A 27,677-nucleotide genomic window follows, 5' to 3' on the forward strand; every position below is an offset into this window, starting at 1 on the left:
TCTCTTCGCCTGACTCCAGGCAGCTGGAGGTCATCAGCAACCTAGAGCTGCCTACGGCTGTTCCAGCTGTAAATCCAATTTTTTACAGTGGCTCCCAAGTCAGTTGTAACAACGGTCTATAATCCGGCCGTTAATTAGAAATTTAAGGGTGTCTGTCTTTCCAGGCTTCTGCTTGCAGATAAGGTGTGTGTCTGTGTGTCTGTGTGTGTGTGTGTGTGTGTGAGAGAGAGAGAGAGAGAGAGAGAGAGAGAGAGAGAGAGAAAGAAAGAAAGAGAGAGAGAGAGAGAGAGAGAGAGAGAAAGAAAGGGAGCGACTCCTGAAATCTGTATCGCTACCACATCAAATGAGATACAAGCTCCCATCTAACAGCCTTCACAAGATCCTGGCTTTTGCTAGCCTTCCAAACAACTGCAATCAAAAACACCACGGCCGCCCCTGCAAGCAGCTTAGAAAACAACCTTTGGGTCTGGACTGTGAATTTCAAAACCGCTCTCCCAAGGTGGTGGGATTTCACGCCAGACAAGGCATGGGGCTTGTTAGTCTAGGACAAGGGTCAGCAACCTTTTTCAGCTGTGGGCCGGTCCACCGTCCCTCAGACCATGTGGTGGGCCAGACTGTTTTTTTGGGGGGGGAACGAATTCCTATGCCCCACAAATAACCCAGAGATGCATTTTAAATAAAAGCACACATTCTACTCATGTAAAAACACGCTGATTCCTGGACCGTCTGTGGGCTGGATTGAGAAGGCGATTGGGCCGCATCCGGCCCATGGGCTTTAGTTTGCCTACCCATGGGGTAGGAGGGAAGAGCCTCACAGCAGGGAGATTCAAATCCTAGGATTCAAATCCTAGGCAAGCCCTGCCAGGGGAGAATGGGGGCTCTGAAGAGGGGATGTGGCTCAGCAGTAGAGCCCTGGTTTTGCATGCAGAAGGTCCCAGGTTCAATCCTCAACATCTCCACTTAAAAGGATCAGGAAGCAGGGGGTGCCCGAGATTCGCTGTCAGTCATAGAAATAACCACAGGCAGACCTTCTGCTTAATCAGACCACTGGTCTATCTATCTCAGTATTGTCTGCACGGATGGCAGGAGCTGCCTAAGGCTTAAGGCTAGGGACCGTTCCCACCCCTATCTGGGGATACTGGAGCCTGAACCTGGGACCTTCTCCATGCAAGCAGATGCTCTACCACCCAGCCATGGCCCTTCCTGTAAGACATAGGACCACTGAGCTCAATATTGTGAAAACCGACAGGCAATGGCTGTTCAGGCAGGAGAGGGCTGGGAAAGATTGCCTGCCTGAAGCCCTGGAGAGCCACTGCCGTTCAGTGTAGACGATGCTGAGTCAGATACATGACTTGGCATAAGACAGCTTGCCATGTCCCTAACCCCAAGCAAAGAGCAGGAACTCATAATGACAGCAGGGCGATCCAGCTGATGCACAGAAGCAAGGCAGTCAACAAGGCAACCGTCTCCTTGATGCAGGTTAACACCATCACTATCCCCCAGGGTGCTGGATGTCAGCAGGGTTAAGGAACTTTAATTGCCAGAGGGAAGGGGAAATTAAGATAAGCAGCTGCTGTGTGTGAGGATCTAACGCTCCCGGATGCTTCTGGGTTGCAACAGTTCCGCATGGGAAAGGCAGTGTGGTGCAGTGGTTAGAGTGTGGGACTAGGACCTAGGAGACCAGGGTGCAAATCCCCCACTCGGCCAGTGAGTGGCCGTGGGCCTGTTGCTGTATCTCAGCCTGGCCTATCTTACAAGGTTATTGTAAGGATAAAAATTGAGAAAAAGGTCCATGTATGCAACCTTGAGCTCCTTGGGGGGAAATGAATGCAATAAATAAATAAATAAATAAATAAATAAATAAATAAAATAAAATAAAATAGATAAATGGGGTGAGGAATTTGAAGACTGAAGGAAGTGGACAAGGGGGTTTAACTGGTTCGGCCACTGTGCATCCAAGTCTTCCTCTCCCCTCCACAACTGCTGAAATGATTCACAGCTCTAAGGTTAGGAGGAAAGCAAAACTCGCACTTACCACGGCAAGCAAAAAATAAATACTGTAAATGTGGAAGCCTGCCTTCCACTTGACAGCTAGCCTGGGAACACCTAGCAACACAGGTGTGAACTGAATTACTTCACTTACTTGAACCTGTGTTGCTTTTCGGGCCCCTCCTGCCTATTCTGCTGAGGGGGGCACCCCAAAGTCTTGGCCTGGTGGCATCACTTCTAGGGTCAGGGCCTTCTCAGTGGTGGCCCCTACTGTTGGAACTCCCTCCCAAGGGATGCACAGTTGGCCCCTTCAGTATACAAACAGGCTCTGAATATCTTGGCTTCTGCAGTAGTTGGGGGACCTCTGACCCGTGGGATGTTGCTGGACTCCACACACACACACACACACACACACCCCGCCTCAGCCAGCATGCCCAATGGTCACAGACGGTGAGGGGAGCTGAGCTCCAGGAACTACTTGAGGGTTCTGAATTTTAACTGATGGGATTATATTGAATATGCTACTGTTTTAATGCTGTGGTTCATGGTCATTATTTTATGCTGGCTCATTTATATTTTTTAATGCTGTTGCTTATCCTTTGAATTTTGCTGATGGGTTTCCCACAGGCATCTGGTTAGCCACTGAGAGAACAGAATGCTGGGGTAAGTGAGCTCTTGGCCTGATCCAGCAGGCTTGTCTTACATTCGTATGGATCTTAAAAATCTTTAAAATGATTTTTTTAAAAAAAACAAAAGTCACATACACACAATGAATGTAAAACAGCCCCCCCCCCCAAAAAAAACCCTAGCTTACCTCTCATGGAGCTACAATTCCCAGCACCCTTAACAAACTACAATTCCCAGAATTATTGATGGGGGGGTAACTGCACTTTAAACATATAGTGCGTGTGTGTATGCAGTCTAACATTAAATTGTTCCAGCTTTGGGGTTTATGGTTTATGTCGCCGTGCCCTGCCTTGAGAGGACTCTGTCCAGGAAAACACTCAGAATAAAACAAATCTGTTTTCCATGGGGCTCTCTTGCATCATTCCACTTCCCTCCGCTCCGTCTGACCTTTTTGCAGGCGACACACAACACCAAGATCGCAGTGCCGGAAATAGATACAGGTACGAGCCGTCCGACACGGAGGGGAGGGGAGGCTTGTTACCAAGAGATTATTAGATTTCAAATGCTGATTCATGGTTGCCATCCAAAGAGCTGGAGATGATGAGGCCTGTGGCTTTTTTCCTTCCTTTTTTAATTATCTAAATGCCAACAAGTGGTTGTGTGCCAAACCAGGCAATACAGATCTTGGAGGTGGAGAGACTGGGGGGAGTGTGGGCCATCATAAGGCCTTAAGGTGGGCTTCTTACTATTTTTATTCTTTAAAAAAAGGTCTGCGTCGTAGAAACGTAAGGAAAGCCTTGCTGTGTCAGCTCAAAGGTTCATCTAGTCCCTAAATGCAGGGAAGGGCCATAGTTCCGTGGCAGAGCATCGGCACTGCATGCAAAAGATGCCAGGATCAAGTTTCAATGTCATCTCCAATTAAGGCTGAGAGGGACCCCCACATTACACCCTGGGGAGCCACTGCTAGTCAGTGTAGACAACACCAAGCTAGATGGACCAATAGCCTAACTCAATATAAGGAAGCTTCCTATGTTCTCATGTCTTAAGGAAAAAGGCTTGTCTCAGTGGTTTTAGCACTTGCTTCGCATGCAAATCCCGGCATTTCTGGGTAACACTGGGCATAACCCCCGTCCGAAGCCCCGGAGAGCTGCTGCCGGTCGGTGCAGGCAACAGAGTCTGACCAGATTGATGGCATGGTTGCACATGACTGAAGTCACCTGGATGCAAAGTAATAATAATAATAATAATAATAACAACAACAATAATAATAATAATCCCCTGCCCCAAGAAGACCGGCATATCAGGGAGAACCTTCTTAGCCTAGTTTCCTATGAGCGGGGCTTTTAAAAAAAATGTATACAGAAACGTTCAGACATGCAAGTTGCCCACCTCAAAGAGGGAAAGGCCTCTTTTTCTAGAAAGTGTGCAATTTTAGAACCACCCAGAGCAGGTGTCCCTAGACTACAGATAAGTAAGCGAAAGAGACAGATGTTTCCAAAGATCAACACCTCGCGCACATGAACTATTATGCACCTCACCCGATTTCTCCCAAGCTGAGACACAGCACAAAGGGCTCTTTAATTCCCTTCCCGATGCACAAACAACAAGGGAGGCATTGGCAGAGCCCTTTGCCCTCTGGACATACCTCGGCCACTTTCTCCACAGCCCAGAGACAAGCAAAGAGCTCTTCAACCTCCTGCAGGGAGATTTTGGAACCCACCACCCAGAGCAAAGCATTGTGGGGGCGCAAAAAGGCACAGCACCCACAATACCCCTTGTTTTAACCCCCTTCGTTGGACAGAGGAACACAGACCGCCACGCTCTCACCAGCTAACATTTATATACGTTTGTCCACTACTGCTGGTGGGGTGGGGTGATCAATTCGGCCCAAGACAAGACGATACGCCCCCTCCTCTCAAAAACCATAAGCAGTATGGTCCCTCTTTCTACCTATCTGAGGAACAACCTTCTGTTGTTGTTGTATTACCAATTCCAGTGGTTATCGGGTCCCCCAAATTGTGCACATTCTTCATCCCTCTTCTGTTCCATCTCTTGACACTAGTCAGTAATGAAACAATAAGGAAGTCCCAACCACCAGCACACCTGGAAATGTCTCCATTTTTACAGATTGGTCTATTGCACACTACTTCTGTGATTCTAAAGGTATGCTTTAGTAGAGATCCCTACATTGCAGTGGGTTGGACTAGATGACTCTCAGGGTCCCTTTCGACTCTACAATTCTATGATTCTATATCCTGCTCCTACCCCACCCCAAAAGAGGGCAATCAGGCCCACTTCACAGAGACCCCCAGACATTAAAGGAGGACCACCATCATATACCAGGCCTTGCAGCTGCCCAAGTGGGAGAGGATGAACAGGAAGGGGGGGAGCAAAAAATAATAATAAAAAGACACTCCAGTGCTTCCCGATGGAAGTCCCCCCACCTCTCAAGAGAGCCAAAATGAATTGAATAGGCATTCCCAGTTCTCCTTGGCAAGCGAAATTTAAGAGATATGCCCCCACACCAAAACATAGGAAGCTGTCTTGCACTGAGTCAGACCTTTAGTCCATCTTGTTCAGTATTGACTACACTGACTGGCAGCAGCTCCCCAGAGTTTCAGGCAGGAAGCCTCTCCCAGTTCTATCTGGGGGTGCCACTGGGATTTGAACCAGGGACCTTCAGAGGACAAAGCTGTAGCCATGGCCGTTCCCTGGGTTACAATTTGTTCATCTCTGGGGCACTGCCAAGGCAGAAACAGTGAAAAAGGAAGAAAAAAGGACCCACCCACCAACGGCACCTACAGAAATTCACACACCCCTTCCACTCCAAAAGATCTGGGAGAGGGGACACCCACAGCCTCCCTGAACCTCTCTTTGTAAGCAGGAAATGCCCAGTGGAGGGGCTTAGCATCTTCTTAAAAAACAGCTGACCCCAGAAGTCTACAGCCAAACACAAACCCCTACTGGCAACCCAGATTTCAGAAAGCAACACCTCTATGAGCAGGTAAAGCAAGGAGGCCCCTCACACCTTTTGGGTTGGATCCAGCGCTGCTTCTGCTCAGAGGCAGACCCATGGGAATTGATCGGCACATGGCCAACTTTAGGCCCATTCATTTCAATGGGTCTACTCCGAGGAGGGTCCGAGTTGGAGGCAACCCCTTTTTTTGCTCCCAGAACTTTTAGTCATAATCATCGCGGACCCACCGATTCTCCCCAGAGACCTACGTTTCGGGAAATCCGGACGCCCCACAGTCATCCCCTCCAGGCTTTAAACCTTCACCAACCTAGCACTGCCCACCGCTTCCAGAATGGTAAACCACGTAAAATCGGGAGCCTTTTCCTTTCCCGGAGAGTCCCCTTTATCTGATCAAAGCCACCAGAAAGGAAGAAATCCACAATTTCAGATCCAGTTTTCCTTTGACACCCAAAGGGGAGGGTGGAATATGTCACCCCCCTCCTTTTTTACAACCATGATATTAATGTATGTCATTTCCAAACACCACCCTTCTCCCCCCCCCCCCCGACCCCACAAAGGTTGACATGTATAACGGCAGAGGGAAGCCTCTGGTGTGGATTCAGGGTAGATTTGCGTAAACCTGGTGATAGGGGCGAATGGGGGCTGTTTCACAAACCCCAGCAGATTTGAAAGCTCGCCACATTTTAAGAAAGGCATAAGTCACGCCGCGTTCAGGCAATCATGCAAACACACAGGAACGTGGCAAGGCAGATCTGGGTTTCCAAACGTCCTTTCCCTCCCCCTCCCCTTTTAATTTTTTTTAACGCCAAATAAAAACAGAATGCCAACTTACCCAAAATCCTGATCCATAGATTTGAAGAAAAATTTGTAGTTATGCACCGGCCGGTTGCTGAGGACATTTTTAAAATCTGCCAAAGTGACTTTTTCCGGGGAGACGGGCAATTTCACCAGATAAGGGGTCTCCTCTTCGTCAATGTGATAGATTATTTTTGTCTCCGCCATGGACGAAGGAAGGGGTGTTGGGGGAGGTTGGAAGGGGAGGGGGGAACAGGGGAAGGTTGGGGGTGTGAGGAGATCTGCCAAGGAGGGGAGGAAAGAGAGAGAGAGAAAGGGGGGAGAGAAAAGGGGGTGGGTGGGTGAGGGAGGGGGGAATCAAGGCCAAGTTCAAGGTGCCAGTCCCTCAGATCCTTCGTTTTACAATGCAATGCTTGCTTCCAAACAGGAAGGGAAATGTCAGTGTCTGCGGAATGCTACCGTAGCGAGCCATACGCAGAAGGGTTGTCACGCCCCACACCGCCCCTTAGCGGCACAGACGGAGACAGGCACCTGGAGGTGGGCTCGCCAGAATGCATTATCCCCAACGTTGGGGGCTGGATGCTTACAGCATCAAAATCGACCTCCTCTCCCCGCCTTGCCTTGCAAACCTGCTTCCAAAATCCGGAGACCCACAAAGGAGATGCGTAAGCCTTGCCTTCCCCAACGCCCCGGTATCCGATCTCTCTCTCTCACACACACACAAAATCCTGATTTATTGCAATGACACTTAATAAGAAGAAAATGTTGCAACGGTGAGATCGACCTAGAGATCTAAAGAGCCTCTTTGGCTTGCAAAGGCGGGCTTGCAGGCGGGCTTGCTGGCGGAGAGGTATAAAGAGGAAGGGTGGCGGAATCTAGAGATCCTTCCCCAAACTGCAAACCAGAGGTCTCTCCTCGGCACGCACACACAAATGCCCTCTCTCTATACCCAAAGTCCTCTCCTCTTCTCGGCAGTCTCCTCCCAACACACGCAGCTTAAAGGGCCACGGCTCGGGTTTTGGTTTTTTTGTTGTTGCAACCGCGCGCGCGCCCCCGTCCGCGGGCAAAAGGCGCGCCCGTGTTCCAAAGGCGCGCAGGAGCAGCTGCAGCAAGCAGGGACAATTGCGCCGCGCGTAGGCGTAGGTGAGATCCAGCAGGAGGGGCGCCTGCCACAAAACGCTCCCGTCGCCCCGGTCGTCCAGACACGCGTTTGAGGGTGTTGTATGAAGCACCGAGCGGAAACCTCCGCGATCAGCCCTTCCTGCCTGCAGTCACACAGAGCAGATTTGCAGGGGGGGCGTCATGTGACTAGCCCACCTCTTCCTGCTTCCCTCAATTGTGGGGTGCGAGTTTCTACAAGCAGTCTTAAGGTCGCCCGGTGGCTGCGGTTCTTATTTGATTTTTTAAATACATTTTTTTAGCAGGTAGGTAAGAGATCCGGGTCACATTCCCTTCCAGGCAACCTACCAGGGGCCACATGCCAGCGGTGGGCGGGGCTGGAAGCCAAAGCGGGCGGAGCAGCGGGTGCTCTTTATATGCTTTGAACAGCAAGCTCGTTTCTCTACATACTGGCACACCCCTCTCTAGCCACCATCCACGCAAGCAAAACAAACAAAAAGCGTTATCAGAGTTCGAGGACACAGCCTAACCCCAAGGCAGGCGATTGCAAAAGAGGAACGGGAGGGGTGTGGCAAAGGGAGAGGGGTGTGGCCAAAGGTTGAGGGGTGTGGCCAGGGCAAAGGGGTGTGGCGTGGGGAGAGTCCTGCAGGCCACATAGAGAAACCTGAAGGAGTCCTTATCCCTGAAATAGATGTATCTCACTTTCTTTTACATCTGAGCCTCTTCTCACACCCCCAAAAAGATGAAGAAAAAAAGTACAGCGGTACCTTGGGTACACTTCAGGTTACATACGCTTCAGGTTACAGACTCTGCTAACCCAGAAATAGTATCTCTGCTTAAGAACTTCGCTTCAGGATGAGAACAGAAATCGTCCTCCGGCGGCACGGCGGCAGCAGAAGGCCCCCATTAGCTAAAGTGGTGCTTCAGGTTAAGAACAGTTTCAGGCTAAGAACGGACGTCCGGAACAAATTAAGTACTTAACCCGAGGTACCACTGTAGGAGAGAGGCTAGCAGGGAAACTTACTTGATCACCCAAGCATTCTGGAACAATTCATATTGAAAAGGTGCAGATTGTCAGTTACAATGGATGCGTATTTTTTGTTATAATATATTTTTTGGTGTGTGCTATTAAACGGTAAGTCACTTTGAGACGATTTTTTGTAGTAAGCAACAAATAAATATAATAAGAATATTGTCCTATAGATGTCCTATTACCTATTGTCGTTACTGCTGCTTTTATAGTTTACGCCGGCGCCTTTGTTTTTACAGTTTTACAGTTTTTGTAAATCACATGGAAATTTTAATGATGCAAAGACTGCTGAAAGAGGTTGGAACGGGAGAGCAGGTTGAGCTTTTCCTCAAATATGTGTCACATATTTGTAGATTGTGAGCCTGAAACCAGGGGCTGTGAGGTTGTTATTTTTAATTGATGTGTAGGCCAGTCTGGGACCTTTTCCACTTAAAGAGTGGGTTATAAATGCTTGTATATATAAGCATTATATTATATACAGGTATAATATAATAATGGGCAAGTGGGGACGTGTAACAAAATTTAGTTGTGTGGCATGTCCCTCTTTCAGCAAGCCAGTCGTGCCTGTTAGAAGAAGAAGAAGAGTTTGGATTTGATATCCCGCCTTTCACGGAGTCTCAAAGCGGCTAACATTCTCCTTTCCCTTCCTCCCCCACAACAAACACTCTGTGAGGTGAGTGGGGCTGAGAGACTTCAGAGAAGTGTGACTGGCCCAAGGTCACCCAGCAGCTGCATGTGGAGGAGCGGAGACGCGAACCCGGTTCCCCAGATTACGAGACTACCACTCTTAACCACTACACCACACTGGCTCTCATTGGGGCTGTCCTTCTCCTCTCCAGGTAACCTTAAAAGCTCCTGCTTGCCAGAGGTATGAGCTGAAGGGCAAGAGATTAAAGGAACTTGGCCTGGGGCCCATTCCCATTCCAAGGAAAGTGAGTCCAGTACACTCCTCAAAAGAGGTCGTTGAAAGCAGTTGTCTTAAATACAGAAGAAATAACATCCCATACAATCTGTATCTTCTATGGAACCTGATGCCCCACCCCTCCAAAAACAACATAGAAATGATTTCTCTCTTTGAGGGTGGAAAAGAAGTCAAGATGAAAAATTTATTGTGTGCGGTTGCTGCACAGGATGGAAAAGGCCATTCCCAGAGAGAAAATGTCAAGTGACAAAGGGTTGCTGCTCAGCAGCCATTTCTGATATTTTGAATCACTGGGTGGGCAACTTCAACACACGCACACCTGCCCTCCTTTCTTAGCCTGGTGTCAAAGCCCCCAAATCTGTTACGCTGATGGGGTTGTTGATGGGAAGGAGGTCAGTGGAAGAGAGAACCTGCTTGCGTGCAGAGAGCCCCAGGTTTCATATTACAAAATACACGTTGCACATGCTCAGGAACAGTCATTCAAGGTCAAGGGATGTGCAGGAATCAGGGTGAGGTGCAAATTTAAGCCCAGCCTGCACATTGTGATGCAACAACCCTACGTTCAGAGGGCTTGTAAAAAACCAGTTGGCCACTAGGGTGTAGCAAAGGCATTGCAGCAAATCCTGCCTGAATCTACTGGCTGCAGTAGGTCAGGAACTACAGTACTTTAAAGAACCTAAGAAGGCCGTGGGATCATAGCTATTTCCAAAAGTCAGCGTGTTTCCACAGATTAGTTGCTTTGTTAGACCCAGAGAACAATGGAGGCAGTGCTGATAAGGTGACCTTTTTAATGTGCTCATTTTGTACCATGTGTCTAAGCTTGGTGTGCTATGCTTCATCAAACTCAAAAAAGAGCTCATTTCTCAAGCACATGGGAATCACACTGGAGAGTTCCAAATGGCGAGACTCCTGCACGATGAAAGGGAGACCTTCTGGTTTCCTACATCATTTACAAGGGGAAGGCCAGGAGTCTTTGGGATTCGTGGAGCTGAAGGCTATCAATGCCTGCTAGCCCCAATGCCTATGTTCCAGCTGCAGTCAGAAGTCGTATGCCTCTGAACACCAGTTGCTGGAAAGTGCAGGAGGGGAGGGTGCTGTTGCACTCACGTCCTGCTTGCACACTTCCCAGAGAAATCTGCTCTGCCACAGTGAGAGCAGGATACTGGGTTAGATGGGCCATTGGGTTAGATGGGCCATTGGCTTGATCCTGCAGGGCTCTTCTTAGATGTCCTTAAAGCCAATAAATCAAATTATTTTCAAAAGAAACCCCAAACCCCTAATTTCAAACAACCCTTTCCTTATATGCCGCGTAACTTGTGCCCAGCTAAGTAAAAAACTGAGTATAATTTATAAATTACTAAGCATTCACCCAGATTTCCTTGCACAAAGGTAAAATTATATCCAGACTTTATCAAGCCTTCGTTCTGAATTGCTTGCAGGGCGCTTATATACCGTATTTTTTGCACCATAACACTCACTTTTTTCCTCCTAAAAAGTAAGGGGAAATGTCTGTGCGTGTTATGGAGGGAATGCCTACGGGTGGCATGCCTATGGATTTTCCTCCTCTAAAAACTACGTGCGTGTTATGGCCGGGTGCGTGTTAGAGAGCGAAAAATATGGTACCTTCCTGCTATTCATTAATCCATCTGAGACTTTTTAATGCCTTTCCACGTTACTTTCCTAACTGCAAAAGGCTAGTTTCTTTTTTCAAAGTGGATTTGTTGAGCGAATGAGCATCTCCCTATATACACTTGAATTCCTTCTGTAAAATACCAGCAGTCTGGAGGTATCCCCAGCAACTCATTTCGCTCCCATTTGTCGCTCAGTTGCACAGATGAGCTTTGCAAGACACTGGGTATTTGAATCCCACACGGAAATACAAACAGCCTGGAAACAATCATACAAAATTGATAAACCACTTGATTGTGCAAACAAAACAAAAAAAACCTCAAAGTGGTTTGTAAGAAAGGGGGGGGAGATTACCAGTAAAACAACAACAACTACTACTACTACTAAAAGCTATTTAATTCATTAAAAAAATAAAATCAACAACTAGCTAAAAGTCAGATTAAAACATTAAAGCATCTCTGGATAGCCTTGCCTAAGCAAGTCTGTTTTAGCAGGCACCAAAAATTGTACAGTGAAGGCACCTGCCTGATGTCAGTAGAGTGTGGGTGCTATCAAGCTAAAAGAGCAATTTCTTACAAATGTAGAACAAGTATTATGTGGCACCTGCAACAGTGGCAGTTCTGCAGATCAAAGCAGTTGAGGAGACCTATATGGAGCAAGGTGATCTCACAGGTAAACTGGTCCCAAGTTGTCTTGAATGGGGCCCAGCAGCAAATCAGCAACCAGTTTAGGCCTCTGAGCAAAGCTGTTAGATGCTGACAGGATCTCACTCCTGTTAGCCAGCGTTGTGCAATTACAGTCAACAGAGAAGTCCTGCGCAACAAACCCACTTTCCCGAAAGACTGGGCTTTTTCCAAGAAGGAAATGAAAGTTGAGGTGCACTGGAAATGTCTTCTAATCTCCTTGCAAAGAAATCTGGATGAACGCTCAGTAAACTGGTAGGCTGGAAACACCTTGCATTCCTAGCATGTGATCTCAAAAGCATCTTTTTAATCTCCAAGAAGGAGCTTCCTTCTGTGACTGCGCCCCACGCTGTCCCTAGTGAATGCAGTGTGAGAAGACACCCACCCACAGAAAGCTCTCATCCAGATAGAAAGATACAGCAATTAACACATTTTTAATCACCCACCGGAAATAAGCACGTCCTGCTGACAAGCCACAGCTGCGCAATGGGGAAGGGCATGCGAAATATTCACATCGGATAAATGTGGCATTTCCACTTATTTCCGCACCTGCACGGGTTCCCCCCCCCTCCAAACAAGCTGCATCCAATTAAGCTGTCTTGCAAATTAGGCCTCTAAGATCTGGGCTGGTTTGCGGCAAAGATCAGCCTGCCCGCCTAGACTCTCGTAATCGTATGAATTAATTATCCACTTCAATTCCCAACGTGGCAAAATTACGGACAATTTTGATTTGCAATTTTCACCCTACCACCCTCACCACATAATCAATCCTCACAATGCACATGCAGATAATCAAAATATAATGGAGTCTCCTGGGGCTCAAAGACTATGCAAGGGGTGGAGCCTGTAAGCGAAGGAGGTGTGCCTGCCCTAACAGAGGGGTGGAGCTTAGGGATAAATTAATCTGTCAATTCCGATTCTTCTTCATTTCTCATTTTTTTCTAGTCTTACATTTAGTTCTTACATTGCCACATCACTTTGATTTTATGATTATTTTTTAAAGTCCTCACAAAATTTCATCAGCATTTTTGGGTAATTTCTCCTGATATACATTTTTATATGCAGTTCTGCCTATTTCACACATTTTCTGCAAAGCAGTTTTCCCTAATATAATGCACTGTATGTTATTTCACAAAGATACGCATTCCTGCCCCAGGATACGCATTTTTGTACACATCACTTGGCTCAAGAATGGCATTGCAAAATTCAGAGGTGTGTGGATTTCAAAGGATGCCTGTGTTTCAGTTCACGTATTGTGAATTAGGTAGGTTCTGAACTGAATTCCTCCCTCATCTCTACTGGAGCCTAATGACACTTGTGGGATCTGACGGCTGTGTCCAACTAAGTTCTACTCACGCAGTGGACTCACTGAGATTGATGGGCCTAATTTAGTTGTGTCTATTAATTTCAATAGGTATACTTTGAGTAGGACCAGCATTGGATTGACCCTAACCATTTTTTAGTTGATCTTTTAAACTGAAAATTTATTAAAGGAGGCAAAACACACAGAAGGGGATACAAATGGATTTTACAAGCCATCACGTTCACTAAAAGACTTATACTTCAAGCCTGTAAGGATAAGGACTCACTATCTATGGCTTGAAGACCTAAGTTTTACCAACTCTGGTCTATGGGCACAGATAAGTTGGTTTCATTTGATGGGAAGGGAAGGACCCAGTCTTGCAGCCCTAAACTTGTGTGTGTGTGCATTTCATTTATTCCACACCTTACCATATTTACCTTTAGTACTGCTCTGGTGACCAGACGACTGTTGGAACCGTAAGGACAGCTTCATTCAGCACTACAGCATGTGCAGGAGGTCTCAAGTCCTATCCCTCAAATCTCCAGTTCAAAGGATCTGATCATAAGCAATGGGAAAGACTCCTGGATAGTGGCTGCCAGTCACAGTAGACAAAACTGGACTGGATGGGCAAATAATCTGACCTGGCATAAAGCAGGTTCCTAATGATGCTATGCCTGGCTCCTAGAATTTATAGCAATTCAGAGGCTTTGTCCCATTGATAGCAGGGGACAAGGCTGCATGGTTCCATCCCTTCCTTGACTAAAGAAGTCTCTAGTGGTTACCAGGGCCAAGCTGGAAGTACTGGCTGTTTCAATTGACCTGTTTATTGAGCATTCATTCTGATGAGCTTAAGCAGAAGTCTGGTCTTTATCGAGCATTCATCTTGATTTGTTTGTGGGGAGGTTTTGCAACAATGAGCATTCATCCTGATTCGCTTAAGCAGAGGTTAGACTATGGTCTTTATCAAGCAGTCGTCCAGATTGCAGAGGTTAGACCAGTGGTTCCTAACCTTTCTTTGGCCATGCCCCACCTAAGCATCTCTAAAATCCTGATGCCCACCCCCCGTGACATATAATTCTTATTATTCAAAAAGTGAACTCCTATTCACGTGGAGGAAACCTAAAAGGCCATTAACTGTTAATAACTCATTCTCGAATTGTCCCCTTAAAAATCAAATTGCCCCCCTGTGGGGCGTGTGTCCCACATTGGGGACCACAGGGTTAAACTATGGTCTTTATCAAGCAGTTGTCCAGATTGCAGAGGTTAGACTATGGTCTTTAACGAGCATTCGGTCAGATTCGCTTGTGCAATATTGACATGTCTTCCCATTGGTCATTTGCTCATCCCACTTTCTTCAATTCAGTTCCCCATCGTTTCTCTAACCACAAAAAAAGCCCGCTAGTGAACAAACCAACCTACTTTCACCCACCCTAATGGCGCTAAATTTCCCAGAGTCCCTGGGGGCTGCTGCTCAAAGTCCAGTCAGCAGAAGGTCACTGCTGTGCTGCCCTGACTACAGTGTGAGAGGCCAACCTTTGCGGTACTTATATACCAGGCCCGACGAATCCGAAGGCTTCGTACTGCCAGCCAATCGCTGGAGCCGGTGTTGCGTGCTCCTGTTTCCATTTATGCCAGAAGAGGGCACTGAAGCCAATTCCCTTAGTAGATTAGGCCTTTGCCTCAAATCTAGCCAAGGCCTCAAGAGGCCCTGACAAAAGCTCTATTCACTGAAAACAGCTTCCATGCAACCCCCGTTTCTTTTCATAATAGCCTACACAGAAACAAAACTTGGGTTACTTGCTCTGAAAAGTTCAAGAGCAAAAATGCTGCCCCTTCTTTCAGTATTGAAGGTCAAAAAATCTCCGTCCCAAAGGCCTGGAATTTTCTCCCAAAGCAGGCTGCTGCTGTCAGCTCTGTTGCCAAGGCAACAGTCATATATCCTGAGGAAAGGACTGCACTCTTACCAGCTATAAGCCACAGAAGCAAATATTGATTCCAGAGTTCCAGATGAATTTTTTGGGTGGGTTTTTTTTTTAAGCCCCCCCTTTTCTGTGTCAAAGAATTTCCTCCCCTCCTTTTTCTTTTTTGGAACACGCGTTCTTCCGAATAGTTGAGTTATAACGACATTTAACATAACCCTTTTTTAAGGACACAGCAGGATGTAAACTGTTTCCAAACGAAAATACAGTTTTCCCCCAGAAACATTGTAATGGCTGCAACAGATGCTTCTCACTTCCGCACTGTCAGCTAGCGGTGGAACGGGATACAAAAAAATCTGGGTTTTCTTTTTCAAATGAAGTTTTTATTTTTTAAAAAAGAAATGAATATTTGCTTGTGGTATCAATAGTTTTAAAGGGGCAATATAAATAAATTTGGGTGTATATCAATCTTCACTGGAGAACAAGAAATCTCAATATTTACTGGGCGAAATATGCCCAACAAGCCAGCTTTACTCAGTGCAATTAATTGTGGGATGCCGTAAGAGTCAGTCCCTTTGATGTCCAAAGCAATGAGCAAGACTTACAGCTTGAGATGGGTGAACTGCCACTTCGGGTTTCTCATTTCTCCACCTTTAAGTTCAGCTGTCCACATTTCCACATCAGTTTGCCAATTTATTTTTCAAGTCCCCATGAAAATTCACCTGAACTAGCCTAATGAAGAGTTACAGAGAACCTAAAATCTTGTGGCATTTTGGCTGGCCAAATAAAGGCATTGCCCTAATGTGGGTTTTTGAATTATTTATTTATTATGAATTGATTCCCCCCAGTGTGAAAGCATTTCCAGCATGATATCACCATGTTGCAATCCTTACAACAACCCTGTAAGGTAGGTAGGTAGGTCAGTACCCTCATCTTCCATATTGCAGTTCTGGAGCTGAGGATGGGAGAGAAAATGGCTTGTTGCTGAAAAGTCACCAGCACATGTGAAATTTGGGGCAGGCAGGAGATCCCAGCCTCTGTGAGTTGCCAGTGTTGTGTACCTCAACATATTCAGCAAGCGGGTAAGCCCTCAGCACTTTCTATAAAAAGTGACCTTCAAACTATGGTCAAGGACGATTCTTAAAGAGCAAACAGCGAAACACATGCTCAAGAGAAACTACCCAGAATCCTTTGTAGCATGGCAGGGTTTACTTGAAAGACAGGTTTACATGAAACGGTTCCCTCTAAAACAGTAATGTATTGAACAATTAACTTGATCACGACAGGCGACCAGGGGATTCCATGTAGGCGAGAAGGCAGATTACTCTACCCCTCCTCCCCAACTCACTTGGTTTCTGAGCTAGTTGCTGAGGAAAAAAACTCCCTCCTCAATTATTGGCATGGAAACGCTTCCCAGCTTCCATGCCCTGCACGTAAGCTGTCCTTTGCCAACCTTGGCACTCTCCAGATATTTTTAGACTACAATTCCCATCAGTGCCAGCTGCTGATGGGATTTGTAGTTCAAAACCACTGAACAACACCAGGTTGGTGAAGGCTGGGATAGCTCAGTCGGTAGAGCATAAGACTCTTAATTTCAGTGTTGTGGGTTTGAGCCCTACGTTGGGCAAAATATTCCTGTATTTGCAAGGGGTTGGACTAGATGGCTCTTGTGGTCCCTCCCAACTCTACAATTCTATGAATCTATTTTGTGAACACTCATAGGAGGCTAGTAACATTTTAAACTTCTATGGGCTTATTTACAGAATACTGCCCTAAAACCAGAAATCTGGGGGCAGCAATCACTGTTCTGGAAGTTATGCCATGTGTGAAGATGACTTCAGTCCAGATCTCATAGACACCTTCATTTCCTTTCCCCTCTAAGCAGCTTTGCAGCACTGGATGAACTGAAAGACAAGTTAAAACGTGGCAGGAGCTTGATGAATAAGTGACCCCATTTCAGTCTTGGCCAGTGTGCTGTGCTTGGAACAGGCAGCTTAAACCAATCTGATTTTTGACTCACTGACATAAAAGGGATCTTATGAGATGCCGCCACCATCCATGGCAAGAAGGCAGTTTTGGCTTCCGAGAGAGACAGAGATGATTGCCAAGTTCTTCTGAAGAACCCTGGACTCCAAGCAGCCATCTTATTTACTGTGCTATCTACCAGCCTTGGAAAGTAAAAGCTTGAAAAAACTCTCACCCTATCATCAACGAGGTCACATCTCCACTATACATTTTTAAATACTTTAGCAGCCATGTCTTCCCTCAAAGGAATCCTGGGAACTGTGGTTTGTTGAGGGTGCTAGGAATTGTAGCTCTAGGAAAAATCTTCTCTCAGTGCTTTTAATGAACTACGACTTCCAGGATTCTTTGGGGGAAGCCATGACAGTTGAAGTGGTAGAAGAGGGCTTTAAATGCATGGTGTGTATGTGAACTGACTTAGGATGTGGAATTGGGCATGTTTAGTCTAGAGAATGGGGAGGCGGGTGGCGCTGTGGGTAAAACCTCAGTGCCTAGGACTTGCTGATCGTATGGTCGGCGGTTCGAATCCCCACAGCGGGGTGAGCTCCCGTCTTTCGGTCCCAGCTCCTGCCCACCTAGCAGTTCGAAAGCATCCCTAAGTGCAAGTAGATAAATAAGTACCGCTTTATAGCGGGATGGTAAACGGTGTTTCCGTGTGCTGCGCTGGTGCTGGCTCGCCAGAGCAGCTTCGTCACACTGGCCACGTGACCCGGAAGTGTCCTCGGACAGCGCTGGCTCCCGGCCTCTTAAGCGAGATGGGCGCACAACCCCAGAGTCGGTCACGACTGGCCCGTACGGGCAGGGGTACCTTTACCTTTTTAGCCTAGAGAATAGGGGCCTGTTTATGGAGCATTCATCCTGATTTGCTTCCAGAGAGATTAGACAGTGTTGTCTATTTAGTAAGCATTAGTTCTGGTTTGTTTACGGGGAGGCTTTATGATGTTTCGTCAAAAACCAATATTACCACACACTTGCCTCATTGGGAGAAGTCTATTACACCACAATAACTCCTAATCAAGTGTAACTGTACAACCTACATTTGCCAGTCTGTGGTTACATCCCACTGGGAAACAGTGAGAGACTTGGCAGACCCCGGAAGACTGACGCAGGACACGACAGCACTCTTTAAAGTCACGAAGGCTGTCACATGGAAGAAGGCAGGACTTGGGAAGAGAACCAGATCATATGGTTACAGGAGGGCAGATTCCGGAGGAACATTCGGCGAAACACTGTTTAATAGGAAGAGCAGTTTGACAGTGTAAACCAGTTACCTCCAGTTTCTCTCACTGGAGTTGTTCAAACATAGGTTGTTTTTTCCTGCACTGAATGTGGTGTGTGTGTGTGTGTGTGTGTGTGAGAGAGAGAGAGAGAGAGAGAGAGAGAGAGAGAGAGGGACTAGATGGGTCACAAGGCCCCCTCCAATTCTGCAATTCTAACCACGGAATGAGGTATCAGGTATCAGGATCTGCAGGACTAGAAAGAGTTTTGAAGACTGGAAAGAAGATCTTGCGGGGTCCTCTACTTAACCCACACCTTATATTCTCATGCAAGGCTTGATGCCTCAAGACACCCACACCCCCTCAAGTAAGGCTGCAGGAAATTTAAAGATGGTGTGGAAACGCCAAAGGGAAGGGCTGTATCTCAGTGGTGGAACATCTCCTTTGCATGCAGAAGGTCCCAGGTTCAATCCCCAGGATCTGCAGGTAGGCTTGGGAGAGAACCTTGTATTGAGAGCCACTGCCAGTCAAGGTTGACAATACTGAGCTAGGTGGACTATTGGTCTGATTCAGTTCACTATGTTCCTTAGGAGAGCTAAAGGTGGGCCAATTCAGATCCATTGACCCAAATGTCTGATGGAAGAGTTCTGTGTAACATGGAAGGCAGCATGTTTCAGCAACCGCAAAAGCAGGCTTAAGTCGATAGCCATCTTAAAAAAAATAAATCATTTAAATGTTGGTGCAAGAAGAAAAACTGCAAAATCTCTTCTGTGTCTAACAGTAATCCAAGCTCCTACGTTTTTTAGCTCATTTGAGAAAAAGATCATTTTAAAAAAATTCTCAGAAGATATATACAAATGCAACAAAATAATTATGAAAAGGGGAAAAAATATCGTTTTATAGAATAAGAGGAAGTTTTAAACAGTGCAATTCTATACCCTCGTCTTATTGAGATCCAATGGAACTTACTCCTAGATAAGTGTGTACAAAAGAAAAGGAATAAGCTCCATTGGACTCAATGGACTGTATCCAAGTTAGTCATGCTCAGAGCAGACTCAATGAAATTAATGGACCTAAGTCATAATTTATCTATGGGTCTACTCTGAGTAGGGATGTCTGAAGACATCTTTTGCCCTGTACTCATTGCAGGCAGCACTGTTTCTGCTCTGCTGCAATTCATCTTCCACCAAAAACTACATTATTTGTTTCACTGTCTGCTGTGGCAAAATTACACAATTTATGTAACTTACAGAATTTATTACATTGTCATTACATTATTCTACTCCATTCGTTCAGTGTATAAGAAACACAATGTATTTTTTTGTGGGGGAAGGTTATCAATTATGTATTATTTGGATTGATTTCTGTTCTGGGCATTCCAGTAAATATTATACTGTATATATAATTCCAGTAAGATATTATATAAACAAGGAACTGCGGAAAGAGGGGGAGAGGAGTCAAAATAAGATATATATACAATAAACGGTTTGCTTTTCAAGCTTTTCTCTCTTTTTTTGAACTTTTGCATGTTGTAAAATTAATTATATAAATATTATTATTTTTTTAAAAAAAGATTTCTGTTCTGGACAAGGGACGACTAAGCGAACACTGATAATTTCTGCTCCTGTTTCTGTTGTCATCAGAAACCTCTGACATCCCTAACTCTGAGTATGACTAACACTGAATACAATCCGATAGGATTTGCTTCCAAGTCGACGCGTATAGAATGGCGCTGTAAGTTATCATCTATGTGTTTGCTACCACCAAGACAGGAAGGAAGTCTACAGAGAGCTCTTTGGTAACTAGAAGGATGTTGCAATAAGGAAAAACGATGCTTCTCTTGTTACATTTCAATTCCGATTGGTGCTTCTGGTCCAGCCAGCAGCTTTGCATTCTTGTTTTCATTTACAGTATTCTTTCCTGAATTCTGAAATCAAAAAGAGGAGATGGAGGATCAGGGGGATTTCATGCCAGGATTCCACTGAGCCACAGTTGCATGTATCCAAATTTGAACATATGCCCGCTCCCGAAAAAAATAGCATCCAAAGGACCATAGAGCTTCCAATAATTAAAAAAAGAAATAACAAATATAAACGTGGGCAGCTCCCAATTGAGTATTAAAAACAATTCAGCATTAAATATTAAAAACTTCCCTAAACAGGGCTGCCTTCAGATGTCTTTTAAAAACAGGATAGTTGCTTATTTCCTTGACATCTGATGGGAAGGCGTTCCACAGGGCAGGCGCCACCACCGAGAAAGCCCTCTGCCTGGTTCCCTGTAACCTCACTTCTCGCAGGGAGGGAACTGCCAGAAGGCCCTTGGCGCTGGATCTCAATGTCTGGGCTAAATGATGCGGGTGGAGATGCTCCTTCAGGTATACAGGACCGAGGCCGTTTAGGGTTTTAAAGTTCAGCACCAACACTTTGAATTGTGCTCGGAAACGTACTGGGAGCCAATGCAGATCTCTCAGGACCGGTGTTATGTGGTCCCGGCGGCCACTCCCAGTCACCAGTTTAGCTGCCACATTCTGGATTAATTGCAGTTTCCGGGTCACCTTCAAAGGTAGCCCCGCGTAGAGTGCATTGCAGTAGCCCAAGCGGGAGATAACTAGAGCATGCAATAAATCACTCTCAATAGAAAAGCAAGCAGAATGATTCCAAAACCAAATTGAAGCAACCACAGCAATTAAAAGCACTGGGTTAGACTGGAAATGGCATGGCATGTTGATGGAGTACTGCTTACTCCTAACACTCGCTATGGCTAGTTCTACGCAGCCAACATGACTACGGGTCAAGGAGGCAGGTGGTTGGCCATACTTCTCCAAGTAATTTGTCTGCATCCTCAGGCTACAAGAAACTAAACTGACCCAGTATAGATGGAGCAGACTATGCTCTAACTGTGGCAACCAAATCTGAGTGATTTGATCCCTAAAGTGCCTTGCCTCTGCGGATGTCAGAGCAACGCTCTCTTGGCCAGAAAACAAAATCCCATTCACCACCCAGAAAAGCGCTGCCAGAGGGCTACTTGCAGATGCAATGGTAGCAGAGGAGTAAGCTTTCTTCAATGCCGCTACCACCATGCGGTAGGCACGATGGTGCAGCCTCACCCAGGTTCAGATCGCGACTTACACCACCTGCGCTCTAGCCACTGACCCTCCTGTTTCATAGCATGCAGGTCACTGGAATGCCAAGGCAACCTGCTTGTCTCACTGCACCCATAAGGACACTCAGGAGCAATTGTTTCAACGGCTCTATTTATCTCACCATTCCACCGTGAGACAAGAGCGCCAGCTGGCTTGAGAAACAGTGCATTAAAAAGTAGCAGTTTATAGCAAAAGGCAGAAGCACATGGATTTTGGACAATGTCGTGTGAATGCGGATTAAAAACCCAGTGAGTGCACGGTAAACGGCAGGGAGAATTCTCAAATGTGGAAGAAAGTGTCAAGAAGATTCTGCTAGCACATCAGAAGCCAGCATGCCGGCATTTCTCCCAAAGGGAAACAGTGACTCATCACCAGCAACCAAAAATCAATCACAGAGCTCATAATAACCCCCTTGTAAGCAAGCTGTGGTGGGCTTGATGAGAGGGTCAAAGCTATGGAAACTCCTTTTCTCCATCTGTGGCTGGCTTTGCTAACACCAGAGGGTGACACACCCTCTCCCATCATGCACTGGGGAACTTCGCCAAGGGAAACACAAATTGCCCCAACTTCACCTCCTTCTCTTACCTTTATCTAAGTCAATGTTCTTAGGTGGGAGGACCCTGTTATGTTCCGCCTTCTCCTTCAGGATATTGTTCTTGTAATCTGTAGCAGGAAAAGATCTCAGTTCAATGAGCAGCACTGAACAGACGCTGGTGGAGGCGAAAGCCCCAGAACACCCATCAAAGTTCCAAAGACAGTGTGCAGATTGGTTGGGGGGGGGGCTAAAGACGCAGATGGCGCTGTGGTCTAAACCACTGAGCCTCCTAGGCTTGCTGATCTGAAGGTCGGCGGTTTGAATCTCCATGACGGAGTGAGCTCCCGTTGCTCAGTCTCAGTTCCTGCCAACCTAGCAGTTTGAAAGCACGCCAAAAAGTGCAAGGAGATAAATAGCGGGAAGGCAAATAACGTTTCCGTGTGCTGCTCTGGTTTCGGTGTTTTGTTGCACCAGAAGCGGCTTAGTCATGCTGGCCACATGACCCAGAAAAACTGTCTGCGGACAAACGCCGGCTCCCTTGGCCTGTAAATCAAGATGAGTGCCACAACCCCAGAGTTGTCTGTGACTGGACTTAACTGTCAGGGGTCCTTTACCTTTACCTTTTTTAAAGAGGTCAGAGCATTTGTGAACTTTTCAAAGAAAGAAACATAATATATGTGGGGCTGGTCCTTGAGGCTAGTCTGGAAGCTTTAGCTAGTGCAGAACGCTGTAGCTAGACTTGTGACATGCAATATCGAAAGCAACATGATAGCCAGAAACAATTACAGTATAGAAAACTTTATGGAATAATGCAAAACATCAAAATTATGAAACCAAAGTCTCTGAAAGTCCTTGAATAAGTCACATCAAGCTTGTAAACTTTGTATAATCGGCTATTGTCCAATTCTGATGTCCAGCTCTGAACTCTGCTGAACAGTGTTTCTGGATAGCAACTACTGTTTCGTTCAGTTCTTCATCAGCCAATTAGTTCAACAAACACTCGTGAGTAGAAAGATGTGTAATAATCGTATGAGCACTGTTCCAGAGTATTTTTCATTCTCATGTATATTACATCAATTCGAAAAAAGATTGGTTAATGAAGAAATTACACATCTTTGCAACACAGAGACTTGTGACAAGAACAGCCTATTGCTAACACATGTCACCCATCTTGAAAGACCTGCAGAGGCTTCCCATCTGCTGCTAGTACAGGTTTAAGATTCTGGTACTGGTGTATAAAGTCCTGAGTACCTTAGGCTCATCTTCCCCTGTATGTCACAAGCAGATCATCCAGGGGGAGAACTACTGGTGCTTCCTCATGAACCAGAAGCACAACTCTGTGTGCTTTGAGTGCAGTGGGCTGCGTGGCACTCCCTCCCACCAGAAGTCAGCCAGAATCTTTGCTGAGTTTCACACGTCCAGTTAAAACCTTTTTACTTCAGGAGGACTTTGCATCATGAATGTTTTTTCTTTAAAATTCTGAGGTTTATGTTTTAAATTTTGTATGTTTATTTTTTTATTGCTGTTAACCGCTTTGAGACCTACAGTGCATGGTGAAAAGCAGAATATACATTTTCAAAATAAACAAATAATGAATAAGAGAAGTCATGGCCGGGTATTGTTCACCCAGCTTCATAATTTGCATAATTTGTTTCACAGTGGTACCTTGGTTCTCTAACTTAATCCATTCAACTCCCGAAACTGTTCGAAAACCAAGGCACGGCTTCTGATTGGCTGCAGGAGCTTCCTGCACTCAAGTGGAAGCCAGGTTGGATGTTCGGCTTCCGAAAAACATTTGCAAACCGGGTTACTTCCGGGTTTGCGGTGTTCAGGAGCCAATTTGCTCAGGAACCAAGCCGTTTGAGAACCAAGGTACCACTGTAATTTTTTTTAAAGAAACTTTGTGCAATGCAATAGCTAATTAAACACCAGTTTAAGCTATGTTGCCTCTTCTCCCCATTGTTCAGGCATGCTGGCTCCAAAGCAATACAGTGGTACCTCGGGTTAAGAACTTAATTTGTTCTGGAGGTCCGTTCTTAACCTGAAACTGTTCTTAACCTGAAGCACCACTTTAGCTAATGGAGCCTCCTGCTGCCGCCGCACCGCCGGAGCACAATTTCTGTTCTCATCCTGAAGCAAAGTTCTTAACCCGAGGTACTACTTCTGGGCTAGCAGAGTCTGTAACCTGAAGTGTATGTAACCTGAAGCGTATGTAACCCAAGGTACCACTGTACTAGTTTTCAGAGTTCAGCTCTAGAATGTGTAAAGGGCTTGCTTACCACTCCAAAACAACCTCCAACACTTACCCAACTTAATATCTTCACTTTTGTAGTTGGATACATCTGGTGTGTGGACTGGGAACTCGCTGAGATTCACTTCTTTCCTGGCAAAGCAAAAGAGGAGGGTTCTGATTTTGCATTTCTAGCACTAGATTATACATCATCTCATCCGTGCAACGGATGGCAATGGACTCTGCTTGACACTTTTGAACTTTTAATCACTCAGGGTGTTATTTCAATGAGCACAGAGGCTAGAAGAAAATGTTTGCTTAAATGAACATTGATGGCCACTAGCTAATATAAACTGAGGCTGCTTTAAAATGCAACACTTTGTCAGGATGTTTGCCTGAACCCCATAAGTAAACAAATAGATGCTATTTAGATGATAAGCTGGAGAAGAGCAACATCTGATGGTTAACTGCAACCCAAGTGAGACATTAGTCCAGGAACGGCATATCAGATCAGTTCATACTGGATTTTTTTAACAAATGAAATCCTCATGCATTCGTAATTTCAATGTTCTACTTATTGATGGACAACAAGACCCTTTGGTGCAAGGAACCAGTTTCTACTCACTCATCAAATTTTCTCACGTTGCACTCAAAACCTAGAAAAGAGAAAGAAAAGTCACTCAAGGGCTTTGACATCAGGGAACCATTTTTTGCAGGCATGAATAAGCAGTCACAAACCAATTCACATCTCATTTTCATGATGCTTGTTGATCGAACCAGTTCCCACTGTAGCAGCCATCCATTCTGAACTGACAAGATACTATGGGGTGCACATACGTGCCTGAATCAGACAAGGTACTTTCTTTTGGGAAACCCCGTTCATACCTCTTGCAATCTGTGCTATAATGGAGTCGAGGAATGGATTTCATTCATTACAAAATAAATGCACTCCTCTACTCAGAACTCCTTCAAACCTCAGCTCAAAACCCACAAATGGGTGGACCTTCCTAGGATGGAGAGCAGAAGGTCAAGCAGGGCTGTGTGTATGCGACTTCAGCTGATGCAGGAAGCTAGAGAGACAGAGGCTTGTCTCGCTCTGGGCTAGACCCAAATCTGTGGCTTGGGGATCGTCCTGGGAATCTAATGAGGAAGAAAGATCTATGGGTGTGTTAATGTTGTGAGCCTCTCTATCCTAGGCTCAGATTGAATATATGTGTAAATAAAACCATAAAGATACTCCAGTCTCCTGTGACCTTCATTCCAAAGAAACTGAACCCTGGGAGAGTGCAGATACCCCTGAAACAGTATTGAAAGTGGGGTTGCATATAACTGCCCCCAACACCATCACGAGCACAAAATCACCATGAACACAAAATAAATAGGACATCAGTAGGGCTCCAGATGCCCAGAAACTCACCTCTTCTCCGGCGCTTGCGTGTGACGAGTACCACAAGGATCAGGAGCAGAATAAAGAGCAGCAGTGTTGCCAGGATGTACCCTAACTGGTGGAAGAAATGAGCACGGCTCTCAGGAATGATGACATTGATCACGTTGTGGCCACGGCCGGCGTTCGGATCTGGGTGGCAGAGAGGGAAACCGAGAAGAAGGGGTGGGTCAGTGGTTCTTCTTGCAAAGGGGAAGAAACTAACAAACTAGGTAACAGCTCAAAACAAACCAGACTGTAGCTCAATGGTATAGAGTACATGCTTTGCATGTAGGAAGTCATAGCCTCAGCCTCTGGGAAGCGCATAGGCAGGGCATGTTGGCAACAGACCATTCCAATGGTTGCCCTTCAGCACATGATCATAGGATGCTGTCTTATCCCAAGTCTGATCCCTGGTCCATCTAGCTTAGTGCTGTCATGGCACAATTAAAGTATCAGATTTTAGCTGTCTGATATTAACCCGTAGGTAACTGCAAGGGTGGCTGAGCTTCTGTCAATAGTATCTCTTAGAGTGATGAATGGCACAGTTTAGCAGGAAGACACTCCAATTAAAATTTCTGTTTCTATATATCTGATATGGCTGCTTCTTTGCATATTGTTTTTGAAAATTGTATATGGATGTTTTAAGATGGTCTATATCTGCAATGCCTAATAAAGGTTTGGAGAAAGAAAGAAGCTTAATGCTGTCTACACTGACATGCAGCAGTATCCCAGGGTTTCAGGAATATTTCAGCACCTTACCTGGAGATGCTGGGGATTGAACCTGGGTCCTTCTGCATGCAAGGCAGGTGCTCTACAGGCTTGAGCTACAGCCCTTTCCTGGGCTGCACATTCAGGGATATACTGCTAAATGGAGGCGCCACTTAGCTATCATGGCCAATAGCCATTGATAGACTGGTCCTCCTCCATCCCTTTGTCTAATCCTCTTGCGGCAGTAGATTCCATATATTAATCACGGGCCCTATCACTGAGAAGTATATCCTTTTGCCTGTCTCAACTCTTCTGAAAAATCAGCTTCAATCAATGAGCCTCACAGAAGAAAGGGAGAAAATAAATGTTTTCCATTAGACTGTAGGCTCAACTCTTAATGGCTGCCACCACTAACATCTATGGAACAAAATAACATAGCGCACATCATACCAAGTTACGCCATTTGTCCATCTGGGTTACTCTAATCCATGGGTAGGCAAACTAAGGCCCAGGGGCCAGATCCACCCCAATGGCCTTCTAAATCCGGCCCCCGGACAGACCGGGAATCATCATGTTTTTACAAGAGTAGAATGTGTCCTTTTATTTAAAATGCATCTCTGGGTTATTTGTGGGGCATAGGAATTTGTTCATCCCCCCCCCCATATAGTCCGGCCCCCCACAAGGTCTGAGGGACAGTGGACCAGCCCCCTGCTGAAAGAGTTTGCTGACCCGTGCTCTAATCAGCAGCAACTGTCTGAGCCAGAAGTTTATCAAATCACTTGCTGTTGGGGTTTTTTAACTAGTTTCTCATTTTCCCAAATTTTAACTCCAGTTCTGCACATATGGGTAAAATGGATAGCTCAGTTGGTTAGAGTGTGGTGCTAATAATGCCAAGGTTGCAGGTTCGATCCCTGTATGGGACAGCTGCTTGCAGGGGGTTGGACTAGATGGTCCACAGGGTCCCTTCCAGCTCTTATGATTCTGCAATTCTAATTCTGCGACCAACAATCCGCAAGCAAATCGGGATGAGTGCTCATTGCTGTATAACCGATCCACCAACAATTCAGAATGAATCCTAAAGAAAAACCAGGCACAGCCTATCTAACTTCTGTGTAAGCTTCCTGCAGGCAAATCAGAATGGATGCTCAATCAACAGATCGTTCGGAGGAACCTTATGTGCTGTAAACCTTACCGAGGGGAAGGAATGTTGAGGCAGGCCAAGAGAGTGAGTTTAGATAAAACAAAATAAAACCACACATGCGTGTACACACTGAAAAAAGAACAGCAATGCAGGGAGTAAGCCAGAAATCCATTCCTCTGCAGGGCGTATGTTGAGCTGGAGAAGGGAAACTTTAGAGAAAGTCGCCAGTGCGGAATGTATCTCTCTGGACAGATTAACCAGGC

General features: G+C 45.8%; 3 protein-coding genes and 1 long non-coding RNA gene across 9 annotated transcripts in view; 1 reads left to right on the top strand and 3 right to left on the bottom strand.

Annotated features, from left to right (window-relative positions):
- DVL1 (dishevelled segment polarity protein 1) overlaps positions 1-7,522 on the bottom strand; it is a 126,142-nt gene extending 118,620 nt beyond the window's left edge. For 2 of the 6 annotated variants that reach the window (XR_014528396.1, XM_083513001.1), the window contains exon 1: positions 6,426-6,657. Coding sequence is in view for 3 of the 6 variants with exons in the window: in XM_083513001.1 (XP_083369127.1) it covers positions 6,426-6,595 (170 nt within the window). In the remaining 3 variants the exon portion in view is untranslated. Of the gene's footprint in view, positions 1-6,425 lie in introns of all 6 variants that reach the window. The other 4 variants (XR_014528397.1, XM_083512998.1, XR_014528398.1 and 1 more) reach the window with 2 other exon arrangements.
- The window catches only part of LOC310711391 (C-signal-like), a 129,030-nt gene that overhangs the window by 41,294 nt on the left and 60,059 nt on the right, over positions 1-27,677 (bottom strand). The gene's annotated exons all lie outside the window — the stretch shown is intronic.
- LOC310711455 lies at positions 13,512-18,957 on the top strand. Its single transcript, XR_014528451.1, has 2 exons — positions 13,512-17,905; positions 18,096-18,957. It is a non-coding gene; the product is annotated as an uncharacterized lncRNA (long non-coding RNA).
- MXRA8 (matrix remodeling associated 8) overlaps positions 18,233-27,677 on the bottom strand; it is a 29,773-nt gene continuing 20,328 nt past the window's right edge. Inside the window, exons 6-10 of the mRNA XM_083513133.1 lie at positions 25,557-25,715; positions 24,765-24,795; positions 24,216-24,292; positions 21,960-22,037; positions 18,233-20,159 (exon numbers count right to left, since the gene is read on the bottom strand). Of these exons, the coding sequence (XP_083369259.1) occupies positions 20,134-20,159; positions 21,960-22,037; positions 24,216-24,292; positions 24,765-24,795; positions 25,557-25,715 (371 nt within the window). The 3' untranslated portion in view covers positions 18,233-20,133. The remainder of the gene's footprint in view (positions 20,160-21,959; positions 22,038-24,215; positions 24,293-24,764; positions 24,796-25,556; positions 25,716-27,677) is intronic.

This window comes from Podarcis liolepis (assembly GCF_965112155.1).
Source record: "Podarcis liolepis genome assembly, chromosome: 7".
Taxonomy (NCBI): domain Eukaryota; kingdom Metazoa; phylum Chordata; class Lepidosauria; order Squamata; family Lacertidae; genus Podarcis; species Podarcis liolepis.